Source organism: Papilio xuthus, unplaced genomic scaffold, assembly GCF_000836235.2.
Source record: "Papilio xuthus unplaced genomic scaffold, Pxut_1.1 DF829660.1, whole genome shotgun sequence".
In the NCBI taxonomy this organism is placed as follows: Eukaryota; Metazoa; Arthropoda; class Insecta; order Lepidoptera; family Papilionidae; genus Papilio; species Papilio xuthus.
In genome coordinates, this window is record NW_013528989.1 from 560,557 (window position 1) to 587,507 (window position 26,951).

A 26,951-nucleotide genomic window follows, 5' to 3' on the forward strand; every position below is an offset into this window, starting at 1 on the left:
GGGCGGGTAGTAAATCTCGTGGACTGCACTTATGTATGAACTAGCTGTCGCACGCGGCTCCGTCTGCGCGTTATTAAAAAAACTTAATTATTAGCCTATATGTTCTTCAAGATTATATTTTACATCAATGCCAAATTTCATGAAGATCCGTTAAACCGTTGTGGAGATACCTTCTAACAAACATCCATCTAAACATTTATAATATTAGTAAGATTTAAACAGCTCAGATCATGTTTTCCACCAGTATTTTTACAAACGAACATGAAATGTAGAAAAACACATGTTTATTTACATATCACAACTTTATTTATCTATATAACTATGTCGTAATCTCTTCTATACATAGGTAATGCTTTGCCAATCTAATTCTCAGGTTCTTGCCAGGATACTTTTGGTGGTTTTAGACTTTCCTCATCAGTAGCTGAATCTGTTACATTACCCTTCCCTTTACCTTTACCTTTACCCTTCCCACCGCCACCTCCACCACCACTCAAAGGTGGCTCTGTCACATTGATCCAGAGACCTCTGGTCTCTGTTAAATCATAAATGTATTCTTGTTCTAATTCACTGTCGGAAGAATACATTGATGTATCCAGGGATTCTTCGTAATCGTCCTCATCGTCGATAACTTCTGTTCCATTGTTGCACCATGCTGTCACAATTATTCTATAGTAACTCGTAAACGTTAATAGTGGGATACGAATCTGTAATATGAAGTTATCATCAGCTCACTATACGTCCCCACTGAGGAGCCTACCGTAAGGGGTGACTAGGCCATAGTGAATGTTATATGTATTAAGCTTTCGCCCGCGACTCCGTCCGCGCGGTATAAAAAAAACATAACAAGTAACCTATGTGTTTTTCCGAACTATGTTCTACATGTGTGCCAAATTCAATTAAAATCCGTTCAGCCGTTCAGTTCAGAGTTCCGTTTCTTAACAGTGATAGAGCCCGCTTTAACATCTTCGCTCGAATTGTCCCGGCTCGCCCGGTGAAGTACCACGACCACACAGAAGACAGGCGGCAAGTGGAAGCAATTCCAAGTACAGTCTGATGAGTGTGCGTCCCGGAGGCTTAATTTACTCCTCTTTCCCTTCCCTAACTTTTTTCTTATAAGGAAAGGATGGGAAGTGGAAGTGGACTTTCCGGATGAGAGGATGCATGGAAGGGGAAAATATTTTCTTTCTGTGCATCCTCTCCTTCGTCGATTAAAGGTAGGCAACGCATATGCAATTGCGTATGTCTATGGGCAACGGTCACTTCGATATTTCAGCGATTTCAGGTGACCGCTCGCTCGTTTGCCACCTTATGATATAAAAATAAGAGATACATTCAAACAAACATCCATCTAAACATTCGCATTTATAATATTAGTAAGTTAATTGTCTACCTGAACGAATTGTGTGTTTATATTTAACTTATAAACAAGAAAAGTAAAGCAAATAAGCCACATTGCCAACGTTTCGATTAGTATTGCATCCAGTAGATTTTAATTGCAAAAATAATTAAAATTGCCGCATAAAACATAAAGTTTTTAAACACAAAAATGCGATAAAATAGAGATTTTTTTAAACTAATTTTAGACCTACATCATCATCAGCTCACTATACGTCCCCACCGAGGGGCTCAGACACCGGCACAGTTTCGGATTTTCTTACTAACACAAATAAAGCAGATTATGAACGTTGCGTCGTATCAGGAGGTAGAGATACACAAAAGAGAAAGGACTTAACATTCCTTCATTGAGAATGATGCTAAGGTTCTTAAATTAACATCAGATAAAACATTTTCATCATACTAACCTTGACTTCAATAGTATTTATGCCCCATACCATTGGATTCTCGAATTGATAAGGCATCCCAACTTTGACACACACTATGAACTTTTGATATGGAGAATGGATCTGTAAAGAAATTATCCATTGTGTTAAAGTAACCGCAGAGTAAACAGTAACTAAAGACTTCCTTAGTGGTCAATTAAAAGACCAGCTTCTATGTAGGATTATTATGTTGGTGTGAGTTAGGAAAAACATGGATAAAGCGAAATAACTAGAGAAGTAAGTAAATATTTAGGAGTGGAAATATCTTTACATTTTACTAATATTATAAATGCGAATGTATAGATGGATGATTGTTAAAAGATATCTCCAGAACGGCTGTATGGATCTCGCTGAAATTTGGTATAGATGTAGAACATAGTCTGAAAGAACATATAGTCGCAGACGACAACAATAAAGACAAATAATTGTGCAAACCTCAAGATAATACGTGAACATGGTAGGATTCCTCGTATCGGGGTAGATGTCGAAGAGTTCGTGGTAGAAGCGGTAGATATCTGCACCACCGTCACCACGGTCATAGCAACGTATACCACCCAACCACCAGTGTCCCAGCCAACCTGGCTCACGCTTCGGCAGCGGTAACACCGCGCGTGGTACTGGGCCAAAACCTAAACCAATACCAGCATATTTTTATGGGAGAACAAAATAGCAACATAACAAGATGGCGAACAAGCAAGCGGACACCTAAATAGCAAAGCATCGTCTGGCTAGAAACATCCGGAATCACAGTTGCGTTACTTATCTTTAATCAACGTAGGGAATGAACAGATATAGGATATTTCCCCTCCAACAAATGTATTTCCCCTTTCCATCATTTGTTTATAAGATAATGGTGGCAAAGGAACGTGGACTAAAATGAAGCCTCTATCACACACACTCATCAGACGAAACGCTGAATTGCATCCACTTGACTCCTGTCTATGTCGGCCTATTCATGCACCAAATCAATACTGGTGATCTACCATGATCAATCTTGCTAAATAATTGCCTAAAAGTGCAGAAACACCAACTTTTATAGGAAAAGGGAACAAACTGACTATTACCAGCCTTTAATAGAGTAATTTCTTGAAGAATCCTATGTCATGAACTGTCTTAGATCCAGGATTTTCAATAGGAATCAAACGCAACATTATAAAATCCAAAAGCGAATTCCGTATAATTTGTATTTTGTAATATTTGAAATCTGTCTCTATGTTATAATATGCATGTATATTTACCAAATGGATCATCCTTTGAAAATGAACCAATCGCCTGTCCTGATATGGCTGTGGTGATCCAAGGTACGTATGGGTTCATGAGGATGTGTCGGGATGGAGTGCCGGGACCGCGGGAACGCAGCGGGTCGGGACATGGCGCGCCTCCTGATGATACAATTTACATTTAAATAATTATCCTGAACATAAGACTACTAACAACTATTTCACACATAAAATCCACCAATTTATCTTGCGAACTGCTTATTCCTTTCTTTGCAAAAGAGAAACTGATTGTCAAAGAATATTTATTCAAACTTTCGTGAGACATTATAATAAACTGATATAAAAACGGCAGCACCGACTAGTTTCGAGCCCTTTGCGGGCCCTTCATCAGGGTGAATGGGACTGGCATTATTTCGCGGACGCGCGCGTTTAGCCGTTTTTTTATTAGTTTGTTTAAGAATATTTTTTGATGAAAACTTATAAATTAAGTTTCTTCTCTCGTCTGACGTCTCATTAGCTAAATTCAGAGAAGCATATAGAATAATTCTGTCTTTCTTTTCTTATTAAAATTGGAGAGAGAGAAAGTTTGAAAGTTAATTTCTTAACTGTAGCTATTTCATGTACGAGTAGACGTATCAATGTAGAAGAAGCGAGAAAATTGTGTCAGGACCGCGCCAAACAGGTCTGTGGTCTCTGCCTAGCTCTCTAGGTTACTGGCGTGAATTATGTTATTGTTCTCTTCTCCATCTTACCTTCAGCCATTGCGAACAAGTTCCAATGTCCAGTGTGCTCGTGTACTAATGTCGGTGCACCCGACTGCAGGTCGCAGCCAGTCGTGCAAACGTGACGTTCGGGCAAAAGACCGCTCTCGTTCTGCAAAAAAACAGCATAGTAGAAAAACCAGTAGACAAACAGTTGTCTTGAGCCGAATCTGTGTCAAATCTGATTTTCTTGATGATTTCTTAACAGTGGTAGAGCTCGCTTTAACATCTTCGCACGAATTGTCCCGGCTCGCCCGGTAAAATACCACGACCATACAGAAGACACGCGTCAAGTGTCCTCTTTCCCTTCCCACCCTTTTTATTCTAAGGTAAGGATGGGAAGTGGAAGTGGACTTTCCGAATGAGAGGATGCATGGAAAGGGAAAATATTATCTTTCTGTGCATCCTTTTCTCCGTCGATTAAAGGTAGGCAACGTATATACAATTGCGTATGTCTATGGGCAACGGTCACTTCGCTATTTCAGCGATTATAAGCGCTCGCTCGTTTGCTACCTTATTATAAAAAAAACTTGATACCAGCAAATAATTTTATCACTTACTGCATTGTCATGTTTAATACAACGTTCTCTGGGCACCATTCGAAGGTAAACCAATTCCTTTTCTTCTTCTAAAAAATCTCGAGGCACCTCTGCGAAAAACGTACAAGAATTTAAATCGAAGCTAACACCTTATCATCTTTAACCTAAAACGTAATTGGTGCAAACTTACCACTAACAAAGTCGACATAAATCAGTTTTTCAACATAATCTTTGAAAGGTCTTAACATAAAGTTTCTAAACGGCAAACAAACTGGTACCATATAATCTGAAACATTTGACAGATTATAAATCTATACAAACTTATAAAATTGGAATGTCTGTCAATCTGTATATTTCTTCGCAACGCCGCGTTTGGTCCGGATTATCTCCGGAACGGCTGGATGGATTTTGACGGGAATTCGACAGAAAAATATCTAATGAAACATATTATAGGCTACGTTTTAAATTCTGTGTTGAAGAAGTCTTATAAAAGTTAAAATCGATCCATTCATATAGGACAGACCATAAAAACCTTCCTACTATGAAGAGTTCGTTGAGAAGAGGGGATGAGCAGCTGGAGTAAGTTTTCAAAACCCTAAGGAATGGCATAAAAGAGAGCATATATCCAGCAGTAGATAAACGCTTATACTTACTAGACGCTAATGGTGTGAGCAATTTGAGCAACGCCACACTACTCTTAACTCCGAAATGCTTGTACTCTGGATGCAGCAACACATCAGCTATCGGCATGAGAAGAACTGCAGGATCACAGCGTGCGCCTGCAGCTAACTGCTTGATGGTATACCCGCATTCCTTTTCATCTCTCTCGTATTCAGGAAATACCACATTACCACTGTTAAGATAATTTAATTGGTAACCTTTGCTTTGCTTAAGATGGAGTTAAATTATTTCGTAATATCTACGCGGTAACTGTTTTTATCTTATTAATGCGAATCTTTGGATGGATGGATGTTTGTTTGAAGATATCTCTTGAACAGCAAAACGGATGACGATGAAATTTGGTATAAATATAAAGCATAGTCTGGTTGATTACATAGTCTACTTATGTTTTTTTCGCACGGACGGAGTCGAGGGTAACCGCTAGTATTGAATAAGCTAGCGCTTGCTCACCTACTAAGTGATGATTAGGTCGAAACGCGCCAACTTAGATTTACTAATTCTTTATTACTTTCACACTACTCATGAAGACCCCTAACTAACTTAACTTCACTTGAACACGTTTTTTTTTTATTTAAAGGACATTCCAATAATGTCTGTCCTGTTTCCAAGTAATTCAAATAACTTTCGAATTAATCTCAAGTATCGAATGTTTTAGCCGAAGTAACTCACAGGGCATAACCGCTAGGCACTTCTGCAGCATCCTTAGCTGTGGAAAGCACGAACTGTCGTGTGATGAGACTGACTCGTGGTACTCTGAAGTAATGTGGATTGCCGTTCTTCACTGCAAATAAAACAATTTTGTTTGTATACTGTAACGTGGCAACCAGGCAAGCAGCCATCTTCATACACCGAAAAAGTGATGCTACATAGACATCTGCAATTGCAGATGCGTTACCTACCTTTAATGAGGGGACGCACAGAAAAATAATAATTCCCCTTCCTAATCCCCTTCTTCAGTCAAATTTACATTCTCTTTCAATATCCTATCTTTATTAGTAAAGGGTGGGAAGGGATGGAAGACTTAAAAGTTAAATAAGGCCACCAACACCAACACATTACAGTTTGTAACCAAGAGAAGTTATTACAAAGGTCTTTACAATATTAGTAAGTGGAATGGTCTTACAAAGATGGAATATTTGTAGGAGAAAAAAGGAGAAGCATTTTAAAAATTGATTAAAAACATATGTCTAATTAGTTGGTAATAGCATACTTCTAGTCTCGGCGAGAAAGTAACGGCAAAAAGATAGATTCTTTTTTCTGTTTATACCTTCACCTTCCGGAGTTACTCTTTATGCTACTATAAACAGTTGAATCGCTTGCTATTTGGGATAAATAACTCACCATGTATATACTGCAATGCTCCGAGCCAGGTGAACTGTAGATCAGATATCGGTCCTTCGGCAGGCTCGTAAGCGGAATCATCGTGGCATTCAAAGCTTCCACATCTAACGTAAGAGACACCTAAAAAAACACAATATTATTTAGAAGCCGTCGCAAGCGAATCCTTGTGCACAAGAAAAAATAGTAGCCTATGTGTTCTTCCAGACTATGCTGTACCTCTATGCACATCCATCCATCTAATCTTTTGCATTTATAATTATAACATTACTATAAAAAGATTAATCGAATTTTAATCGAGACGGACATTAATTTGAAATTCGTTTTCGACTGTGGCAGACGCGATCACGCCAGTGAAAAAAATTACTTGTGTAAAAATTGTCCATTGCCATCTCTTTCAATCTCTTTGACAGAAAGAGACAGCAATAATCTCTAATAAAAAAATGTAACTTGCCATTAAATATTCCAAAACAGAAGAAAAACGTTTTAAACATTTGCTCACTTAAGTATCAAGACCACTAGATGCGGCTAATCAAATCAAACTGTACGATATTTGGTCTTTGAAAAACAAAGAATGCGTTATTTTTCCGCTAGATATGTTTGCGGTAAATATCCGTAAATATTTACTAATACTTGGACATATATCGACGTAAACAGTTTCATTGATAAATCACAATTCATTTGAATATTTCCAAACGTTAAACGGTTTTTGTTTATTACACTAGCGTTCGCGTGAAATTAAAAAAATAGTAGTCTATGTTTTCTTCCAGACTATGTTCTACATCTATGTCAAATTTCATCAAGATCTATGCAGCCTTGGTACCTTTTAACAAACATCCATCTAAACATTCGCATTTATAATATTAGAATTCTATTGTAAACAAAAATAAAGTGTACCAAACAGATCAATCTATGTAACCAAGTGGATATAATATCAATTATTAGATTTAAATCCTATAAAAGCAAAAATATTTTTTTTATAACAAAACCAGACGAGCGGCTTAAGAACGAAGCTTCACGCCAATGGACATCTGAAACAGAATACAGTACAATGAAACAGAAGATCTATTACTGGCCATTGACAATAGTTTTCTCGAACGTTTATTTATTTAAAAAAAATGGGATCCACCAGCAAGCAAAACTTATCTGTCAAAAAACATTTCAAAATTGGAGCATCAAGGGCGGTGTTACTTAACACACAAAAAAAACATAGAGACGAATTAATAACAGTGGTACAGCCCGCTTTAACATCTTCGCACGAATCGGCCCGGCTCGCCCGGTGGTATACCACGACCACACAGAAGACAGGCGTGAAGTGGAAGCAATTCCGCGTACAGTCTGATGAGTGTCGTCCCGCTGGCCTAATTTAGTCCTCTTTCCCTTCCCTTCCTTTTCTTTATAAGGAAAGGATGGGAAGTGGAAGTGGACTTTCCGGATGAAAGGATGCATGGAATGGGAAAATATTTTCTTTCTGTGCATCCCCTTCTCCGTCGATTAAAGGTAGGCAACGCATATGCAATTGCGTATGTCTATGGGCAACGGTCACTTCGCTATTTCAACGATTGCAGGTGGCCGCTAGCTCGTTTGCCACCTTTTGATATAAAAAAAAAACCTCCTTTTTGAAGTCTACTAAAAAGAAAACAAATAAGTAAACATTAAAGTCGCATAGAAACGACATACGTTTAATTTAATATTAATATATTCTATAAACGTAAACTATGAATTATTCAGCTATTCAAAGTAGTTTCTTGATAAATAACTTACTTTCAAAATCAACTTCAATCAATTGCATTGACAAAGCTTACTAATATAAATGCGAATGTTTAAATGGATGTTAGAAGATATCACCGGAATGACTCAACGGATTTTCATGAAATTTGGCATAGATGTAGAACATAGTCTGGAAGAACACATAGAGTACCTATTCAGTTTTTTTATTTCGCACTCGGTATCGCCGATGAATGTTAGTTGGTCTACATGTAAAATGCATTAACAACAGCATTGCAATCAAGATGTTGACAAGTACAAAAAACAGTTGTCAAACTGCTTACTAATATTATAAATGCGAATGTTTAGATGGATGGATGTTTGTTTGAAGATATCTCTAGAACGGCTCAACGGATCTCAATGAAATTCGGCATACATATACAACATAGTCTGGAAGAACACATAGGCAACTAATTATGTTTTTTAATTCATAGACAGCTAGTGTTTTTATTACCAAACCCAAGATTAACAAAGCTTACGAACTATGTTAATGCCCGAATGACGGTGGAGTAATTATTGGACTTACGTATTTTTATTTATTTAAACGTCAATTATAAAAAACAAAAGGAGTTTTTAACTTCATACCAAACAGAAGTTAACTTTTTAAAATTCAAATCACAAACAGGCAATGTCAAAGCGGACATAAGAACTGTCACTTTTCCCGCCAATAACTGTAACCGTTCATAAACTGTTACGCTCGTAACAGATAAATAAAATGTTTTAGCATACACATAGATAATAAAATGAATTCCATATGCTATCGAATTGGTATTGTTGGCGCCAGAAAATTACATCGTACTTCAATGTAGACTTATAAATCGTAACGCATAATTATTTGGAGAAGGCATTATGGATTAATCTATTAATTTATTAATTGACTTGCCTGCCATCTAGCGATTTTTTGCAGTACTTTGTTTCAGCATGTCCTCACCAAGAGGTTCGAGTTTACTTTATGTCAGGGTGACAAGGCCATCACACTGATCCACTGCGGATTGACTTTACATATATTGAATTTCTTCCCAGATATGTGCAATGTTGCGATGTTTTCCTTAACCGTAAGAATATAAGATTTAAAAAACTTCGGCTTGCAACGAGAAGCAACCTAAGAGAGTTGAATTATATTTTAATATTAAAACAAACGTATCTATGTTTTAGTATTTCATTTGTTAATCTTTGTTCAAATCATATATGTAAATGATGACCGCCTGCGCGACGTAATCGTTGGCAAATTGTCGGCATCCTTCCTGCAACACAACCTGCATTTGAAAGTAGGCTTTTGTTTGCATTCGAGATATACAAACTACATGTTATTTAGTCTTGAAAATAGAGCTGAATAATTACAGTGAAATGAATAAGTATATTTAAATAATATAAAATGACACAAAACTTTATTCCTCTTGGAAAATATCATCATCATCAGCCCACTGTACGACCCCACCGAGGGGCTCGGAGCCTACCCTAAGCTAAGGGTGATTAGGCAATAGTTAACCACGCTGGCAAAGTGCGGGTTGGTTGACTTCACACATATCTTTGAATTTCTTCTCAGATATGTGCAGCATCACTATGTTTTTCTACACCGTAAGAACGTCGGATAAATGTACATATGTAAATCGGAAATCGAAACACATGGGTACATGACGGGATTCGAACCCAGGACCTGCAGATTGCAAGTCAAGTGCTTCACCAACATTGGAAAATATGGAATATGGAAATAAAAAAATAAAAAAATTGGTAGTCTATGTGTTCTTACAGACAATGTTCTATATGTATGCCAAATTTCATCAAGATCCGTTCAGCAGTTCTGGAGATATTCAAACAAACATACATCTAAACATTCGCATTTATAATATTAGTAAGAAATTATTTCAACTTTCGTGAGACATTATACTAAACTGATATATAAACACGGCTAAACACTCACGTATATACGTCCGGTGGCGGCACCGACTAGTTTCAAGCCCATCGGGGGCCCTTAATCAGGATGAGTGGTACTGGTATTATTTCGCGGACGCGGCCCTCAGCTCACTCATATTAGTAATTAGTAAGATATAGTATGAATACTAAATCAATCCGATACTATTAATAATATATAACCATTTAACTGTTACGTTACCACAATGAAAACCACAACAAAACGGTCACAAATCTGAACCGTGCTTTAGTGGTTAGTAAGTTGACCACGTAATTATTGCTAATGACTACAGAAAGTTAGAAAACGTCGTGTCTACAAATTGTTTGTGATACGACTACGTGTCCATCCAATTATTGTTATTTTAAACTAAATCTAGATACTAATTACTAACTCGTAAACTTAATGGAGTACCATACAAAATTATCAAAACTTTTCTTACTAATATTATAAACTAGCTGTCGCCCGAGACTCCGTCCGCGTGGATATATAACTTAATTAGTGTAGCCCACATTACATCCATTTAAACATTCGCATTTATAATATTAGTAAGTTAAATAAAAAGCAGCTCTCGAAGGCATAAATTCGAAATAAAAAAAATGAATAAATAGTATCCTATATCCGTCTCCTGGCTCTAAGCTACCTCCTCACCAATTTTCAGCCATATCGGTGAAGCCGTTCTTGAGCTATAAATAGTGTAACTAACACGACTTTCTTTTATATATATATAAGAAAAAGAAAGTCTGGATTGATGTTAGCTGGCATCTCCAGAACTTCTGCATGGATCTTGATGAAATTTTGCGTACATAGAACATAGTCTGGAAGAACATAGGCTACTAATTATGTGTTTTCCTAAATCCGCGCAGTCGGAGTCGCGGGCGACCACTAATAATGCCATGAATACGAAAATCTGAATGGATTGATGGATTTAAGAAGGTATATCCAGAACGTCTTCATGTATCTCGTTGAAGTTTTAGCATAAATATAGAACATAGTCTCGAACAGTCTTTCCCAAAGTGAACGATAACGCCCCCTTGTGGGCGCTGCAGGTCTCAAGTTGCGGGTTAAAGTAAATGTTTCGTTTAGAATTCTCCGTTAATATACATATATAGGACACAATAATTAATTAATTTTAATTTTAAGTTATAGTGGTTTTTAAATATGTGAAAATATGGGGGCGTTAAAAAAATATTTATTCTCAAAGTGGGCAGTAGACAAAATAAGTTTGGGAACCACTGTTCTGTTCAGAAGAACACATAGGTTACTGATTATTATAATCCCGCTCAGAGTTATGCGTAATAGCTCTTATATAAAGAGGAAAGATTTAATTGTATGTTCGCATTTTGTTTTATATCATAAGGTGGCAAACGAGCGAGCGGCCACCTGAAATCGCTGAAATAGCGAGGTGACCGATGCCTATAGACATACGCAATTGCATATGCGTTACCTACCTTTAATCGACGGAGGAGAGGATGCACAGAAAGAAAATATTTTCCCTTTCCATGCATCCTCTCATCCGGAAAGTCCACTTCCACTTCCCATCCTTTCCATATAAGAAAGAAGGTGGGAAGGGAAAGAGGACTATATAAGGCCTCCGGGACGCACATTCATCAGACGAAACGCGGAATTGTTTCCACTTCACGCCTGTCTTCTGTGTGGTCGTGGTATTTCACCGGGCGAGCCGGGCCGATTCGTGCGAAGATGTTAAAGCGGGCTCTACCACTGTTGCATTTAACCTCCGAAACTACTAAACTGATTTGAAAAATTCTTAAACTGCTGGAAAGCTATTCTATCACAGGGTGACATAGGGTATATTTATTACTAGATTTCTTAATTCTCTATGGACGAAACCGCGGGCAATTGCTGAATGAAATAAATTCTATATTTGTATTTAATTGGATTATAAATAAAGTTAAGTAGATCTGTGTCAATTCTAAAAAAAATTAAAATAAAACACGCGCTAAATATCTGACGATTTATAGGATTTTCGATGACATAACTCAATAACTGGGTCAGCAGACGTAATAAAATTATGTTTCACTGCAGTGAGGTCGGGGAGTGAATTTCATTTGTTTCCTCTGAGACATGGCCTGGTAACCACAGTCAATTGATATAATGTTATCAATAACTTAGCTTTAATTTTATTGAAAACGAAAAGTTAAAATACCCAGATTTGGCTGACGAGGTTACCGCCATGTGGTGTATGAAATCGACTACCATTATTCCGATAGTCGTATAAGTGAATGGACTGATAGCGAAGAGCTTCGATCAACATCTCAAGAAGCTCTCGCTAAACATTTGGATTAAGGGCCCTAGACAAAAGGCAGTTATCCTAGAAACCGCACGCATCGTGAAGGTTCCTGTCTCTGCAGCCCTCACCACTGCTTGTTTGAATCATGGGATTCCGCTGCTGGTGGTGCTCTATTTTTAATATAATATATTATATTTTGTATAATTATATTAAGAATATGATAAATAAATAAATACAAACTCAGCTTTAATTTTTTAAATCTTACTAATATTATAAATGCGATTTTTTTCATTACAAGAACGACATCTACAGACTCTTGGATCGTACTCTTCTTTTGCTAAATTATTTTTACAATAAAAAATTTCTTATATAAAGTAATTTTTAAGTTACCAAAAACTGTGCTGTGGAGACATGAGCGTTAAGGGACCCATCCTCACAAGACCCTGCACGTTCTCTGCGTCTCTGTTCTAAATAAAGGTTCAGATGTATGTTAGAAGGTATCTCCAGAACGGCTACATGGATTTCGCTGAAGCATAGATGTAGAGCATAGTCTGGAAGAACACATAGGCTACTATGTTTTTTAATTTTACGCAGAAGGAGTCGCGGAAAACAGCTAGTAACATAAATGCCAAAGATGGATGCATGTTTGTTTGAAGGTATCTCCGAAATGGCACAACGGATCGTGCTGAAATTTGTCATACATATAGAACATAGTCTGGAAGAACACATAGGCTACTAATTAAGTTTTTTCTAATACCGCGCGGATAGAATCGCGGGCGTAAGTTATTACGTAATAAAGTAGCCATTTTGGATACTAACATACAGATAGATATTTTTGTATGTGTTTTATAAGATATAGGGGCTCGTATCAACAAATATTTAGTTCAATGCAAGTGTATGTAATTTTAAATCATTAGCATGCATTTTAACACGATGCTACGTGCTTTAGTTGAAGTATATTTATCATAGTTTTTTTTAGATTAACTTCAGTGTAGTGGTGTTTGTCTAGTAAAATGTTTAGTAAAATTTTAGTGTTAATAGCAGTTTTAGGATCTTATTTTGGTAAGGTATTTAAGATCGTTTACTTAAAATAGTTTTAAAGCTAAAGCAAGCAAATATATTCGAAGCACCGAATATGATTTTGTACCATTCGGTGTCAAGACTTTTAGTCCGTGGGGTCCTAGCACTTTAAGGCTTTTTAAGGAAATTTAAGTTAGTCATCACAGGGGATCGAAGAGCTGGCAGCTCGGACAAAGTATTAGTATAGCTATTCAAAGGGGGAACGCTGCCAGTATCTTCGGAACCTTTGCCTAAAGGGACTTCTTTTAATAATATATTTTAGTTAATTATTCGTTTTTAATATTTTATTTAATATTTAAGACAAATAAACCGAATATTTATGTTGTTAGAAAGTGTGCAAGTTTTCATCCAGAAGTAAAAAATTTAAACAAAAAGTATTTGTCAGAAGTGGGATTCGAACCCACGCCCACAGAAGTGGACTGCGACCTGAACGCAGCGCCTTAGACCGCTCGGCCATCCTGACTTGACAACTCAACCTGAAATTTATAATCTTGATGAAAGTAACAAATTTATGTTATAAAAAACTCATATTTTTTAAATTGACCATAATTATTTTCCAGTATCAGCCGCACTATTCGACTCGGAAGATGGCAGAGATGAATTGGATCGTATAGTAGGGGGAAGTAAAGCTCCAAATGGATCGGCTCCTTATCAAGTCTCATTGCGATGGTTTGGTGTCAGACATTTCTGTGGGGCCTCCATTATTACTACTAAGGTTATTTTGACAGCCGCTCATTGTGTTGACAGGTAAGATAAAATAAGAAAAACAAAAAATAAATCACCCGAGAGTTGTTAATATAAGTTTAATATTTCCAATTTTATGAATAACTAGCTGTTGTCCGCGAAAAAACTTAATAAGTAGACTATGTGCTCTTACAGATTATGTTCTATACCCACATCGAATTTCATCGAGATCCATTCAACCGTTCCGGAGATACCTTCAAATAAACATCCATCTAAACGTACGCATTTATAGATTTCGTGAGATTGATTTCAAAGGAGATTTGACAATATTATCAAAGGATGGATCGTCCCCACTCGCCTCGGAGCCTACCCTAAGTTAAGAGTGATTAGGCCATAGTCAACCACGCTGGCCAAGTGCGATGGATGTTTGTTATTACGTAACTCAAATAATTAAACAGATCAGGACGAATTTTAGACATAAAAATTACAACGTGGGATAGAGCATAGACAACTAATTGTTTTTTTTTTTAATTTCTTTGTGCAATTAAAAGTTGCTTTTATTGAAAGCATCATATTTTATCTATATAATCCTATTTAAGCAACATAACACACCCTTGCAAATTGATACGAACTCCCATATTCTAATCAGAATAAATTTCCCCAGGATGAAGCCACACTATTTCATGGCGATAGTGGGTACAAACCAACTGAGATCTGGTGGTACACCGTACCCGATCCGCAAGTTCGTACGTCACGAGGATTACGATGATCAACTGATAAAGAATGATATTGCTGTCCTTTTCACACTTATGGAGATGAAGTTAGGTGGTGACGTAGACGCTGTTGAATTGAACAATGAACCAGTGATGCCTGGTGAGAAATTGTTACTGACTGGATGGGGTACAACTTCTGTAAGTTATTGGTTACTTCCATTTAATCTTATCTTTGTGCCTAGCAGGAATTGTTAAATTTGCAAAATACAACTAAAATCTCATACTAACATTACTTAATCTAAACTAGCGGTCGCCCGCGACTTCGTCGACGCGGAATTAACAAATATAAACATAAGTAGTAGCCTTTGTGTTCTTCCAGACTATGTTCTATGTGTATGCTGAATTTCATCGAGATCCGTTAAGTTCTGGAGATATCTTCAAACAAACATTCGCATTTATAATATTAGTAAGATGCGAAAGTTTGGATTTTAGATGGATGTTTTCTAGAAGGTATCTGCAGAACGGTTTAACGGATCTTGATGAATATAAATATAGCCTATTATTTTTTTTAATTCTGCACGAACAGAGTCGTAGGCGATAAATTTTGTCATAAGTGACGATATGAAGAGTCTTGTTAGAAATAGTCCTACTAGGCCTAAAAAGTTTGTTAATAGTAATTTTTCAGTTTGACTTATTTTCATCATTTCTACAGATTAAGTCAGTAATCTGTATATTATTTAGATTATAATTAATCATTCTCGTATTTTAAAGTACTCATAACCTAGCAAGAGGCAACGTTAATTGGATATTTATAATTTTACTTCACTATAGTTAACCCCAAAGCGAAGATTAACCCGTTTAACCTAAAAAGTAGCTGTTTGTTATTATGTAAATTGCATATGGTAGTTACAATATACGAATTTAAAGTTCTACGGAAAGTATAATTAGGGAATTTATTTTGCATAAAATCGTCGTATATTTAAATATCTTTGATATTTTATTTTATCATCGTCACACAGATATCTTTTAGACATTTGGATTTTAATAATTAATATTATAACAATACTTTCTAAATATTTCTTTTAAGGAGACAGTTTTGATTGAATTTAATTACTTGTAATTACACAACACTTTATATTTTTAAATAGCAATTTCTCACTTACACATTTTCAGTCATATTTTTGCAGGCGCATCTTCAGAATCTTTTATCATACTTTACAATTCTTTATATATTTTTAAAAGTAATTTCTTTACTCTAGTATCCAGGCAAAGCGCCAAACGACCTAATGATGCTAGAATTAAACGCTATCTCTTTGGATGACTGTCGGGAAGCACATAAGAATATAAACCCAGTGTTCGAGTCGCAGATCTGTGCCCTCACTAAGGAAGGAGAAGGGGCTTGTCATGTAAGAAAAATATTTCCTCTAACATATAAACAACCGTATTTTCTTTTATTATGATTGTTTACTGTTTATATTTCTTTTTTTAAACTGAGGTCTCTCAAAAACTGTAAGTTATTCCACTTGCAAATAGCGCGAAATCAAAAAAATGTAAATGTTGTCAGCATAAAAAAAATTACAGAAAAGATCTTTGCATAAACACAGACGAAATATACAAGGATTGCATTTATTTAATTACTTTACTTCAGGGTGACTCGGGTGGACCCTTAGTGAGGGAAGGCAGGCAAGTTGGCGTCGTATCCTGGGGTATACCGTGCGCGAAGGGCAAACCTGACGTGTACACTAAGGTAATTTTAAACCAAAGAGGTTTTATATTTAAACTGGCCAGTACAATATTGGTGAAAATAATCTTTTTTTCTTTAGGTGGAATCATTTATGGACTGGATAGAAAAAACCCTGGCTGACGATAATGCAGATCATATCAAAGAACTTAACTTGAGAAAAAGTAATCGACACGTTTAAATCATGTCACTCTTTGAAATATCCAAATGCAAATGTACATAAATAAATTAGAAAAATATGCGTTGTTGTTTTCTTAAAATAATATTTGGTGACATGACAGTTAAATCTCCATTGTTAGTTCGAATTCTCACCACCGCTTCCAAACCTTAACTGACAGCGCTAAAATGGCGGAAATCAAAAAGGCACAAAATTCCACGATTTATAATCTCTCTATATGTAGAGGTCAGTGATCTATTCCTTACATATGTCAAAATAATTACAATGACATATGTCATTATAATCATTTAAACTATAGGAACTATTAAATAAAACTTTAATTATTAATAATGTATCTTTATTATACTAATATCACAGTAATCAGTCGTGATTCTATAATGTTGCCATTTTACAATCTTTGAAAACATATAATATATTACTTTAAACGCAGCAAACTACATGAAAAATAATATTCCAAATATTAAATAAAATTATTCAAAGATTTTAATATTACAAATATAAAGAATCTTTTATCACTAGGTCACCTTTACCCATTACAATTGTTTTTATACCTACGAAGAAAAATGACAATAACCATAGACAATTAAGTTTAAAAATAAACAAATTTCAATTGTTTTCCTACCAACATGTATTGCCAGTTATAGAAAAAGTTACTAAATGGTAGGAAGTTCGTGTTTTAATAATTCAAAAATTGTTAACATATGCCTTCTCCATTATTATTAAAAAATACACAACTAATTACTAACCTAAAGAAAATATGTTTATTTCTTATTATATTTAACTTATTATAAATATTTATTAACTTTTTACCATGTATTGTAGCTATAGTTAGCTGGCAAGAGCTGGATGAGAGTGGCTGAGGATCGTGCTCAGTGGTGTGCCATGGGTGAGGCCTAAGTCCAGCAGTAGACTCGTATAGGCTGATGATGATGATGATGATACATTGACACAAAAGTAATAAACTTAAGATTTTCACAAAGCATCGCATATCTTCAGGCTAGTGAACCATAGCAAACTTAATTTTACCGAATAAATATTATTTTTAATATCAACTAAACATAAATAGATAAAAACTTGTATTTAGATATACATGTTAGTGTTGCCAAACAATAACTCTGCGAAAAAAAAACGATCTATGATTTGTCAACCTACTCTTTGGCGGATTAAATGGCAACCCTACTAAATACATATGTTCGTCTCATTCTGTCCTGTTAAGATAGAAAAAGATAGCAGATGTTTCCCTCGAGTGGATGTACATTGGTAATTTTAACAATCCTTACATCATTTCTAATATATAAATAGACACAATAAAAATTAAAACCCTAATTTTAATCCATAAATAATCAAAGAATTCAAATATATCTTCATTTAATATGTATTCATAAAAATCATTAGAATATTGTATTTTACCTGAACTATTACTATTAAAATTAGCATCATCATAATCTCTCGTAAAATCACGACTTAAAATACCGAATTTCAATATATTTTTAGCATTTGACAACTCAGCTGACACTTCTTGAATATCTTTTGTCAATTTCTTGACGAAAGAGAAGCTGTCAGATGACATTGACGTTTGCGTTGTCAAGATGACAGGGAATTGTGTCGAGTGATGCGCAGTGAAGTTACCTTTTATCGATATCTTTTCGAAAACTACGTCCATGTTACTCTCCAATCTGAAAGATAAAAGATTTTGTGAATTATGATAAAATTAAAAAATCTATATAGAATAGCCGTTAAATACTATAATCGACAAGTTATTAACCGAAGTCGTATAGATTTATTATGTATTCTACATTATGGTCAACGGTTTTAAATATATCAATAAATTATTAAATAAGCTATATAAGAAGATGAATAAAATGGCGGAGTGAGAAATATCTATTTTAAAATATGACTACAACTAAACTACTAAAGATTACATACCCAAGAACACATGTACGTTTGTAAAGAGCAGCGCATACAACCAGCTTACAAGAGTCAACGCCTATGTAGTGCTCACCCGTTCTCCGAACTCCAGAATAAACAGACAGACCATAGTGAGCTTCAGTGGTCTTTGCACCTAAAAACAAAAATAAGTATTAACACACCACAAGTATAGGTAATATACGTAACTAAAGGCTAGTCTATTAAAAATACTACTAAATTAAAAAGAAATGAAAGTACGTTATTATTTATAATATACAACTGTTAGGAAGAAAATCCGGCATTATGCCGGTATACTGGCGCAACACTAGCCTTACTACTTAGCCTTACTAACATATCAACGTTTTTGTCCCCTCACTAATCATCCTGACACTTCACTTTGTAACGAAAGCGCGCCATTCGCGCTAAAGGATTCTAACTAATAATGTCTAAAACAACTTACAAAGGCTTCTAGTCTTGACGTAAAATTGACAACAAAATCCGCCATCGCACACAGTTTCCTGATACCCTGACAGACTCGCCTCCAGGTCTAGCGGTCTGATGATGTACTGGTTAGTATCCTCCAGTGGAATGTCACGTATATCGATTGGATTGAAAGATAATGTGATATGTTTATCTAGAAATTAAAAAATGAACTTAGTAATTTTAGGAAGAAAATCCGACACTGTGCCGGTGTACTGGCACAACACTAGCCTTACTGAAATGTCGACGTTTATTTCCCCTCACTTATCATTCTGACACTGAACTTTGTAACGAAACTGTGCCATTTACGCCAAAGGATTCTAATTAATAATGTCTAAAAGTAGTACCAGAAATATCTTGGAATAAATAACAGAAAACCAGTATTTACTAGTTTAGATGTAGATTTAGTAAGAAAAATTAATAACAAAGGGTTAAGTAATCATTAGTAGACTAACCGTCGCAGTCAGGGTAATTTAATTTTTAGTAACTTAAACAGCTTTTTATAAAGGTTTCTAATACTAAATCTAAATTAAGGAATCTTTTATTACCCCTTAGTGACCACACCAGAAAGAAAAATAACTATTGAGATAAAATATAATATCATACCTTTTCCATTCTTATTAATTTCCAAGACACCACCTTTGGACTTAAGACCTGCTTTACCAATGAAGATTCCATCATCAGATAAGACATTAACATCGGAAATGTACGCCAATGATGCTATCAATTGATTTCCTGCAAAAGAAATACAAGCACATATTAACATTCGTTTACAAGTATATTATCTATTTGAGAGTTTACTTTCACTATAAAAATGTATAAAGATAATTGTAAAATTAAAGACAGCGCCATCTACTTTAAAATGGACAAACATACTTTTGTATATTATATGGTACAAAAGAATACTTCATACAAATGTTTAGATGGATGGATCGATTTTCGTTTGAAGGTATCTCCGACTGAACGGATCTCTGAAATTTGTAATAGATATAGAACATAGTCTGGAAGAACACATAGGTACTTATTAATTTTTTTTTAATTCCGCGCAGACGGAGTCGCGGGCGACAGTTTGTCCTTAATAAATGAAAACTTTGTAAGGAAAGTATACCTTTAATGTAAACCATATTGTCTGCAGCTCTTCCAGTAATAATAACATTCTTTGTATTTCTTAAGCTTTCTAAGTCTTGAAGTAACAGGTCTTCTTCCATTAAGACTAGAAATTCTACGCCAAAGTCGGTGGTAAACGTGTTCTGAGATGTTACATTGCATGTTGCGTAATTATTCAAAGGTTTTGTGTAACTGAAATAATATTATTTTAATAAAAACAACAGAATTGTATATGATGAACTGCGGGGCTCGACAAAGTATGCGATACGATTCCATGATAACGACAATCACGTGACATATCCAAAGTTATCGTCAGTATTATAAATTTTTGAAATTCGTTATGTAATCGCTTCGAAGCGAATCCACTTTGTCTAGCCCCTTGTTGAACTGATTAAATTTAATACTTACACAGCAACAATAGCTCCTTTTCTATCAAATACAATATTATTCTTCATAGCTTCTACATTGCCTTGACATTGTACTTTCTGGTACAAATGCGTGACTACATATATATTGAATCTGTTCGCTAACAATGATATATCTCGTATCAACTAAAAGACAAAAGAAAAGAAATAAAAATTACGCTAATAAATATTTGTGTTTTGTTCATAAGAATGACTGCAAAATAAGAATAAAAAAGTATTAGATTTGTTTCTCTGAGGTAAGAACGCAATATTCAATCTCTAAGATCAATTTAATGATTATTTAATTACGAGACTAATTTCTTCCATTGGTGCTATCCAATCACATCTTTGTTTTAGACATCGTTGGTTTTGAATACTTTGATAGCACCCTTTCCGTAGTGTTTTAATTTGCACTGAAAATACAGATATATAATTACCTCATCGTAATTATCAGTGCAGTCCGCTTTCCCGTAAGTTTCAGAATCAGAAACTTCAGAAGCCAATAGTACAATATCCACATTCTGCAACAAAAAGACATATCGATAAAATCACACCGTTGATGTTGTTACAGCTCTAGTTATCTAATGTTTTATTTAAATGATAGATGGCGTTGTTCTTAACATAAAATGATTAGTCAAATCTTACTAATATTATAAATGCGAATGTTTAGATGGATGGATGTTTGTTTGAAGATATCTCTAGAACGGCTAAACAGATCTCGATGAAATTTCTCATACGTGTAAAACAAAGTCTGGAAGAACACATAGGCTACTAATTATGTTTAGTTTTTAAATTCCGCGCGGACGGAGTCTAGGGCGACCGCTTTATTAAAAATTAAAGTTGTAAAAACAATTCTCAGTTTATATCAAATATTTATTCAATAATTTACATAATAGTGTGCATATTGTGATATTTATGTACCTGTTTGGAAATTTCATTCATTTGAGGTAAATAATCTCTGAGGCCATTTCTTAAGTTACCTGATATCACTGTCGCCTTGTAAGTAACCTGTAATCAAAGAATATAATAATTTAAAAAGTATAACGATAAATTACCAACATAAAAGAAATGAATCTTCAAACCAATTTCCCAAATTTAATTTTATTCTTATGTTGTCGTGCGCGGGAATCACTTTAAATTTGACATTTGGCTTCTGACGTCACAACGTCGTTAAATATGACAAAAAAAATGTGTTACTATTTTTGTATGTTAAATAAAAAGCAAAATACATTAGAATACAATGTTTAAAATAAGACTTCCGTAAGTTTCCACTAATTTTATTATTATCTTACTAATATTATAAATGCGAATATTTAGATGGATGTTTGTTTGAAGGTATCTTCAGAACGACTCCACGGATCTCGATGAAATTTGGCATAGACGTAGAACATAGTCTGGAAGAAAACATAGGCTACCAACTTATTAAGTTTTCTTTTAATTTTTTTTTCTTATATCATAAGGTGACAAACGAGCAAGCCTCCTGAAATCGCTGAAATAGCGAAATGACCGTTGCCCATAGACATAAGCAATTTCATATGCGTTGCCTACCTTTAATGAACCTTTAATAAACGGAGGAAAGGATGCACAGAGAGAAAATATTTTCCCTTTCCATGCATCCTTTCATCCGGAAAGTCCACTTCCACTCCCCATCCTTTCCTTATAAGAAAAAGGGTGGGAAGGAAAAGAGGACTAAATTAGGCCTCCGGGACGCACACTCATCAGACGAAATGCGGAATTGCTTCCACTTCACGCCTGTCTTCTTTGTGTAATTCCGCGCTGCTACTAAATGAATATTTAACTAGCATCAAAGTATATTTGCATTTTGAAATCACGTTAACATAGAATATACATATTCAGTTACAAAATTACGTAAATTGCTTACATAGAAAAAAAAAACAATTGTTATTTGCTGAATGAATGAATGAATGAATGCTGAACAAAGCATCTGCGTCATTAGGGTAAAAACGTGATTAAAATTATGTAGTTATTTTAAAATATTTTTGTAAATATCGGCTTAATGTCTTGACGCCTATGGGCAGCGGCCATTTTGCTATTTTAGCCGCTGTTTCATTTGCTAACTTTATATTATTAAAGCATTAAATTTGTTATATATTATAATATATTAGACGATTGACCAAAAAAAGATTTTTTTTTATTTATTTCAAAAAACTATTTTGTTGTGTTTTCTTACATGATTTAATGCAACCAAATATTAACTGTACCTGAGGGAGACACAATTCTGAGTGCTGATATATAACTAAATCTTACTAACATTATAAATGCGAATGTTTCGATGGATGTACGTTAAAAGATATCTCCAGAACGGTGCATGGATCTCGCTGAAATTTAAAACGAATGTAAAATGTTTAAAAAAAAACATAAGCTTCTAATTAGTTTTTTTTTATTCGCGCGGAAAGAGTCGCGGGCAAAGGCTTGTCTTCAATAATCAAAATGTTATACGTTTATAAAACTGTTCACTGACCCCAGCATGCGTGACATCTTTCTCCTCTCTCCAATCCACAACTTTTGTATACGCTGTCCCTTTCTAACGCGATCTATCCGGCCCAATTTTTACTTTTTAAATCTTTCTCCCTTTGTAGGGCGCACGTGGGCAAAGTCACGTATGCATTCGGCTTTGTGCAAGGAGGTTTTTATTTTTAAAACTTCTTGGACAAAGGTGTGCGTTATTGAGAGAAAACAAAGATATTATTTTAGAAAGATAAAAGATGTGGGTATATCTTTTATAATAGTTTATTATTTTATCAATGTTTTGCTTAACAAATAAACCTTTGATTTTTAGAAACAGCTCAAGACGAACTAAAAAAAATGATACCAATTTTTAAGTAATTCCACTAAAAACACCCAATTTTGCATTCTCAACGCTATAAAATTCTTTCTTAGTACTCGCCATCGAAGTACCTAAAACAAATCTGCGCAAAATTTATCAATTTTATCAATCAATAACTATGTCCGTTATACTCGGATGGAAAATCACGAGATGTCAATTGTTCAATTTGTTCACAATTTACCCGCATCCTTCAAGACAATATAAATTACGATCTCTAAGTTACTATTGCAAATAGATATTTGTGTTGGGTATTAGAAGAATCTGCAACTACAAAGGACTTTAGTTTTAATACTGGCAACACTTCTTTTTTGACCATAAAGTAAAGTAAAATTTATTCCCAAAAAGATTATATACCTAATTAAATATGACTACACATTTCTATGTGTTAAGATTAATTTATTTGTAAGTATATTAAAATACTAGCGGTTACCCGTGTCTCCATCCGCGCAGAATTTATTATATATATCTATGCCAAATTTTTAACGAGATCCGTTCAGCCGTTCTGGAGATACCTTCAAACATCTATCCATCCAAACATTCGCATTTATAAAATTAGTGACATTAGTAAAATTAAGACAACAATTAGATAATTTCCTCTTTGACTCTCTTGAAGTTTAGAAAATAATATTTTAGGTGAGAAGTTTCGAATCCGAATTTTAAATCATTTTGCGCCACTCATGATACGAGATTTATATCGCTATCCGACTGTAGTTATTATTTAAATTACTTTGATAATATAAAAATTAAATATAAATGATTAAAATAAAAAAAAAATATAAAAATTACGTACCTCACTACAAACTGCCGAATGGTAGCACAAAAACAATAAAATAAATTTCAATAAAACCTCCATGGTTCAATTTAGGAATACGACGTGAAAAAAAGACTCAAAATGCAATCGGTATACGATAAAACACCATACGTTCGCTCCAGCCGGCGTTCGGCGCGCTAATGTCAAATCAACAAATTGTTACTTCACACAACATAAACAAGACAAGAATGCACGCTGTGACTAAGTTGACGTTAATTGAGCGTGTTTACGTGTTTATAAACACGCATACAGTCAGCTGTGATAAAATTTATTAATTTGTAATTAACTTATTGTTCAAATTTATTGATAATTTAACAATCTTTAGTGTACATTACAAAAACTATTATAAATGGCCAGTAACTAAAGTGTGGTAAGGTAATTTGATAATTCGTACATTTTACTTCATTTAATATTCTAGGTTAGGTTAGCAAGTTACACGAGTCGCGAATAGTTACATTTTTTATGTTCTGATTACTACTATTTAATAGATACGAATAACGAACATATATGCACGTTGCTAATAAATCATAAAATATATATTTTTTATTTTTCTTTTAATATTGTCCTCAAGTCATGTGTACTTTTATGGATCGAACCTACTCTAAATTAGGGGTGACAAAGCCTTAGTCAATCACGTTGGCTGCTACTTGAGTTAATATTGTTTTCTCTGTTCACTGAATGACTTAACAGTGGTAGAGCTCGCTTTAAAATCTTCGCTCGAATTGTCCCGGCTCGCCCGGTGAAATACCACGACCACACAGAAGACAGGTGTCAAGTGGAAGCTATTCCAAGTACAGTCTGATGAGTGTGCGTCCCGGAGGCCTAATATAGTCCTCTTTCCCTTCCCATCCTTTTTCTTATAAGGAAAAGATAGGAAATGGAAGTCGACTTTCCGGATGAGAGGATGCCTGGAAAGGGATTATCATAAGATGAAAAACGAGCGAGCGGCCACCTGAAATTGCTAAAATAGCGAAGTGACCGTTGCCCATAGACATACGCAATTGCATATGCGTTGCCTACCTTTAATCCACGGAGGTGAGGATGCACAGAAAGAAATTATTTTCCCTTCCCATGCATCCTCTCATCCGGAAAGTCCACTTCCACTTCCCATCCTTTCCTTATAAGAAAAAGGGTGGGAAGGGAAAGAGGACTAAATTAGGCCTCCGGGACGCACAAAAGACTTAATTGCGTCACTTCTATAAGTTAATAATATATGTGTTTTCAAACGTTACAAAAGGTGCATTAGTTTGATTTATCGATACAAAAATAAGTAGCAAAGTTCAAAATATTACATTCATTCAAGATAATCAGACAATATCGATCGTACCATAGATAAGGGAATACGTCACTAAGATAACCTTACAGACATACAAGGTCAAGAAAGAATAAGTAAAAAAAAACAATAGCTTGAATAGCCCAACTAAGAATTAAATAAAACTGGACTAAGGGCGCTTAAATCGGTTTTTTAATTATATCACTAATAGGCGCAACGAAATTAGTTCCTTATTTTTCCGCGACGGGACACATTAGGTTCATCATCATCAGCTCACTATACGTCCCCACCGAGGGGCTCGGAGCCCACCCTAAGTTAAGGGTGATTAGGCCATAGTCAACCACGCTGGCCAAGTGCGAGTTGGTTGACTTCAAACATATAATTTTTAGTAATAATTATTAAGGTACTAATTTATTTAAAGTTAATTAACAACTATAAATAATAACATTGTATCCTTACGTAATCCAAGGTCATGATCGTAATCAATTTAAAAAAAATCTTACTAATATTTTAAATGCGAATGTTTTAATGGATGTTTGTTTGAAGGTATCTCCGGAACGGCTTAACGGATCTCACTAAAATTTGGCATAGATATAAAACATAGTCTAGAACAACGCATAGATTTTTACTAACTTTTTTTAATTTCGCGCGGACTGAGTCGCGAATGACAGCTAGTCTGTCTACCTATAAAATTAATGCAAATGATGTAATGAATTGTTTGAACAATGTAACAAAATTAATTTCTTATTGTAACATGTTCTTTTTATCTCATAATCTTTGATATAATTATAGAGACCTAGAACAATGAAAGATATACCAAAAAGATTGTGTAACATGCTTGTTCTACCATAAACAATAATCTTTTTAACCGATTTCAAAACGAAAGAGGTTTTAATTTGTTTTTTTTAAGCACCGGACTTTAGTTTTAATACTGGCCATTGGTGAATTTTACTACAAAACTGCACGGATAATTTACTCCAAATCTTGTATCTTAAATTAAACGTAAACGACGCAACACCTTGTTGGGTGCAGATTTTATAAATATTTCCTTTACAGTAAACACTGACCTACAATCGGTCATTACCGTCACGAGATTTTTTATCAAAATCACGCACTCACCATGCGTCTGGCGCTAGTGTCGTCAGACTTAATTATACAGATTATACATTTAAATATGATTCTAATATAAAATAAATGAGTTAGCATATGCCACTATTCCAAACTGTAATTTATCTCTGTTATAAACATGCAGACCGGAAAATCTGCATCTTATCTGTCATCATCATCAGCTCGTACGTCCCCACTGAGGAGCCTACCTATCTTTTCCTTCACCGTAAGAACGTCGGATAAATATACATATGTAAATGCAAATAAATTGGTAGATGGCAGGATTCAAACCCAAGACCTACAGATTATAAGTCACATGCTTAACCCTTAA

General features: G+C 34.8%; 4 protein-coding genes and 1 non-coding gene across 6 annotated transcripts in view; 1 reads left to right on the plus strand and 4 right to left on the minus strand.

Annotated features, from left to right (window-relative positions):
- Window positions 1–330: 330 nt before the first annotated feature.
- On the minus strand, window positions 331–2,402 carry LOC106115542 (uncharacterized). The gene is made up of 3 exons (XM_013308974.1): window positions 2,256–2,402; window positions 1,803–1,904; window positions 331–704 (listed from the first exon to the last, which is right to left on the minus strand). Exons 1-3 carry the CDS (start codon window positions 2,274–2,276, stop codon window positions 363–365), a joined length of 465 nt encoding a protein of 154 aa, XP_013164428.1. The 5' UTR covers window positions 2,277–2,402; the 3' UTR covers window positions 331–362.
- A 633-nt stretch (window positions 2,403–3,035) lies between these two features.
- LOC106114620 (vitamin K-dependent protein C-like) lies at window positions 3,036–5,090 on the minus strand. Its single transcript, XM_013307894.1, has 5 exons — window positions 4,994–5,090; window positions 4,531–4,626; window positions 4,362–4,450; window positions 3,793–3,913; window positions 3,036–3,202 (listed from the first exon to the last, which is right to left on the minus strand). Exons 1-5 carry the CDS (start codon window positions 5,088–5,090, stop codon window positions 3,036–3,038), a joined length of 570 nt encoding a protein of 189 aa, XP_013163348.1.
- A 1,273-nt stretch (window positions 5,091–6,363) lies between these two features.
- Window positions 6,364–16,685, plus strand: LOC106114628 (chymotrypsin-1). Its single transcript, XM_013307907.1, has 6 exons — window positions 6,364–6,391; window positions 13,927–14,113; window positions 14,715–14,961; window positions 16,023–16,169; window positions 16,412–16,510; window positions 16,587–16,685. The coding sequence occupies exons 1-6, from the start codon at window positions 6,364–6,366 to the stop codon at window positions 16,683–16,685; spliced, it is 807 nt and encodes a 268-aa protein (XP_013163361.1).
- Window positions 13,746–13,829, minus strand: TRNAL-CAG (transfer RNA leucine (anticodon CAG)). The gene has a single exon. It is a non-coding gene; the product is annotated as a tRNA-Leu (tRNA).
- A 747-nt stretch (window positions 16,686–17,432) lies between the features above and the next one.
- LOC106116698 (vanin-like protein 3) overlaps window positions 17,433–26,951 on the minus strand; it is a 12,217-nt gene continuing 2,698 nt past the window's right edge. Inside the window, exons 1-9 of one of the 2 annotated variants that reach the window (XM_013310641.1) lie at window positions 24,220–24,426; window positions 21,503–21,589; window positions 21,019–21,102; window positions 20,586–20,728; window positions 20,179–20,369; window positions 19,677–19,805; window positions 19,051–19,224; window positions 18,609–18,744; window positions 17,433–18,358 (exon numbers count right to left, since the gene is read on the minus strand). In XM_013310641.1, the coding sequence (XP_013166095.1) occupies window positions 17,959–18,358; window positions 18,609–18,744; window positions 19,051–19,224; window positions 19,677–19,805; window positions 20,179–20,369; window positions 20,586–20,728; window positions 21,019–21,102; window positions 21,503–21,589; window positions 24,220–24,282 (1,407 nt within the window). In that variant the 5' untranslated portion in view covers window positions 24,283–24,426 and the 3' untranslated portion in view covers window positions 17,433–17,958. Of the gene's footprint in view, window positions 18,359–18,608; window positions 18,745–19,050; window positions 19,225–19,676; window positions 19,806–20,178; window positions 20,370–20,585; window positions 20,729–21,018; window positions 21,103–21,502; window positions 21,590–24,219; window positions 24,427–26,951 lie in introns of those variants that run through there. The other variant, XM_013310632.1, reaches the window with a different exon arrangement.

Excerpts from the sequence above, each read along its gene's own strand:
- LOC106114628 (XM_013307907.1), top strand. The coding sequence starts at position 6,364 with ATGTATATACTGCAATGCTCCGAGCCAG. Across the intron at positions 6,392-13,926 it reads ACTGCAATGCTCCGAGCCAG|TATCAGCCGCACTATTCGAC; the intron begins GTGAACTGTAGA and ends ATTATTTTCCAG. Across the intron at positions 16,511-16,586 it reads AACCTGACGTGTACACTAAG|GTGGAATCATTTATGGACTG; the intron begins GTAATTTTAAAC and ends TTTTTTCTTTAG.
- LOC106114620 (XM_013307894.1), bottom strand. The coding sequence starts at position 5,090 with ATGCCGATAGCTGATGTGTTGCTGCATCCAGAGTACAAGCATTTCGGA. Across the intron at positions 4,627-4,993 it reads GCTCACACCATTAGCGTCTA|ATTATATGGTACCAGTTTGT; the intron begins GTAAGTATAAGC and ends CAAATGTTTCAG. Across the intron at positions 4,451-4,530 it reads TTATGTCGACTTTGTTAGTG|AGGTGCCTCGAGATTTTTTA; the intron begins GTAAGTTTGCAC and ends CGTTTTTCGCAG.
- LOC106115542 (XM_013308974.1), bottom strand. The coding sequence starts at position 2,276 with ATGTTCACGTATTATCTTGAG. Across the intron at positions 1,905-2,255 it reads TGTTCACGTATTATCTTGAG|ATCCATTCTCCATATCAAAA; the intron begins GTTTGCACAATT and ends ATTTCTTTACAG. Across the intron at positions 705-1,802 it reads TAAATACTATTGAAGTCAAG|ATTCGTATCCCACTATTAAC; the intron begins GTTAGTATGATG and ends TTCATATTACAG.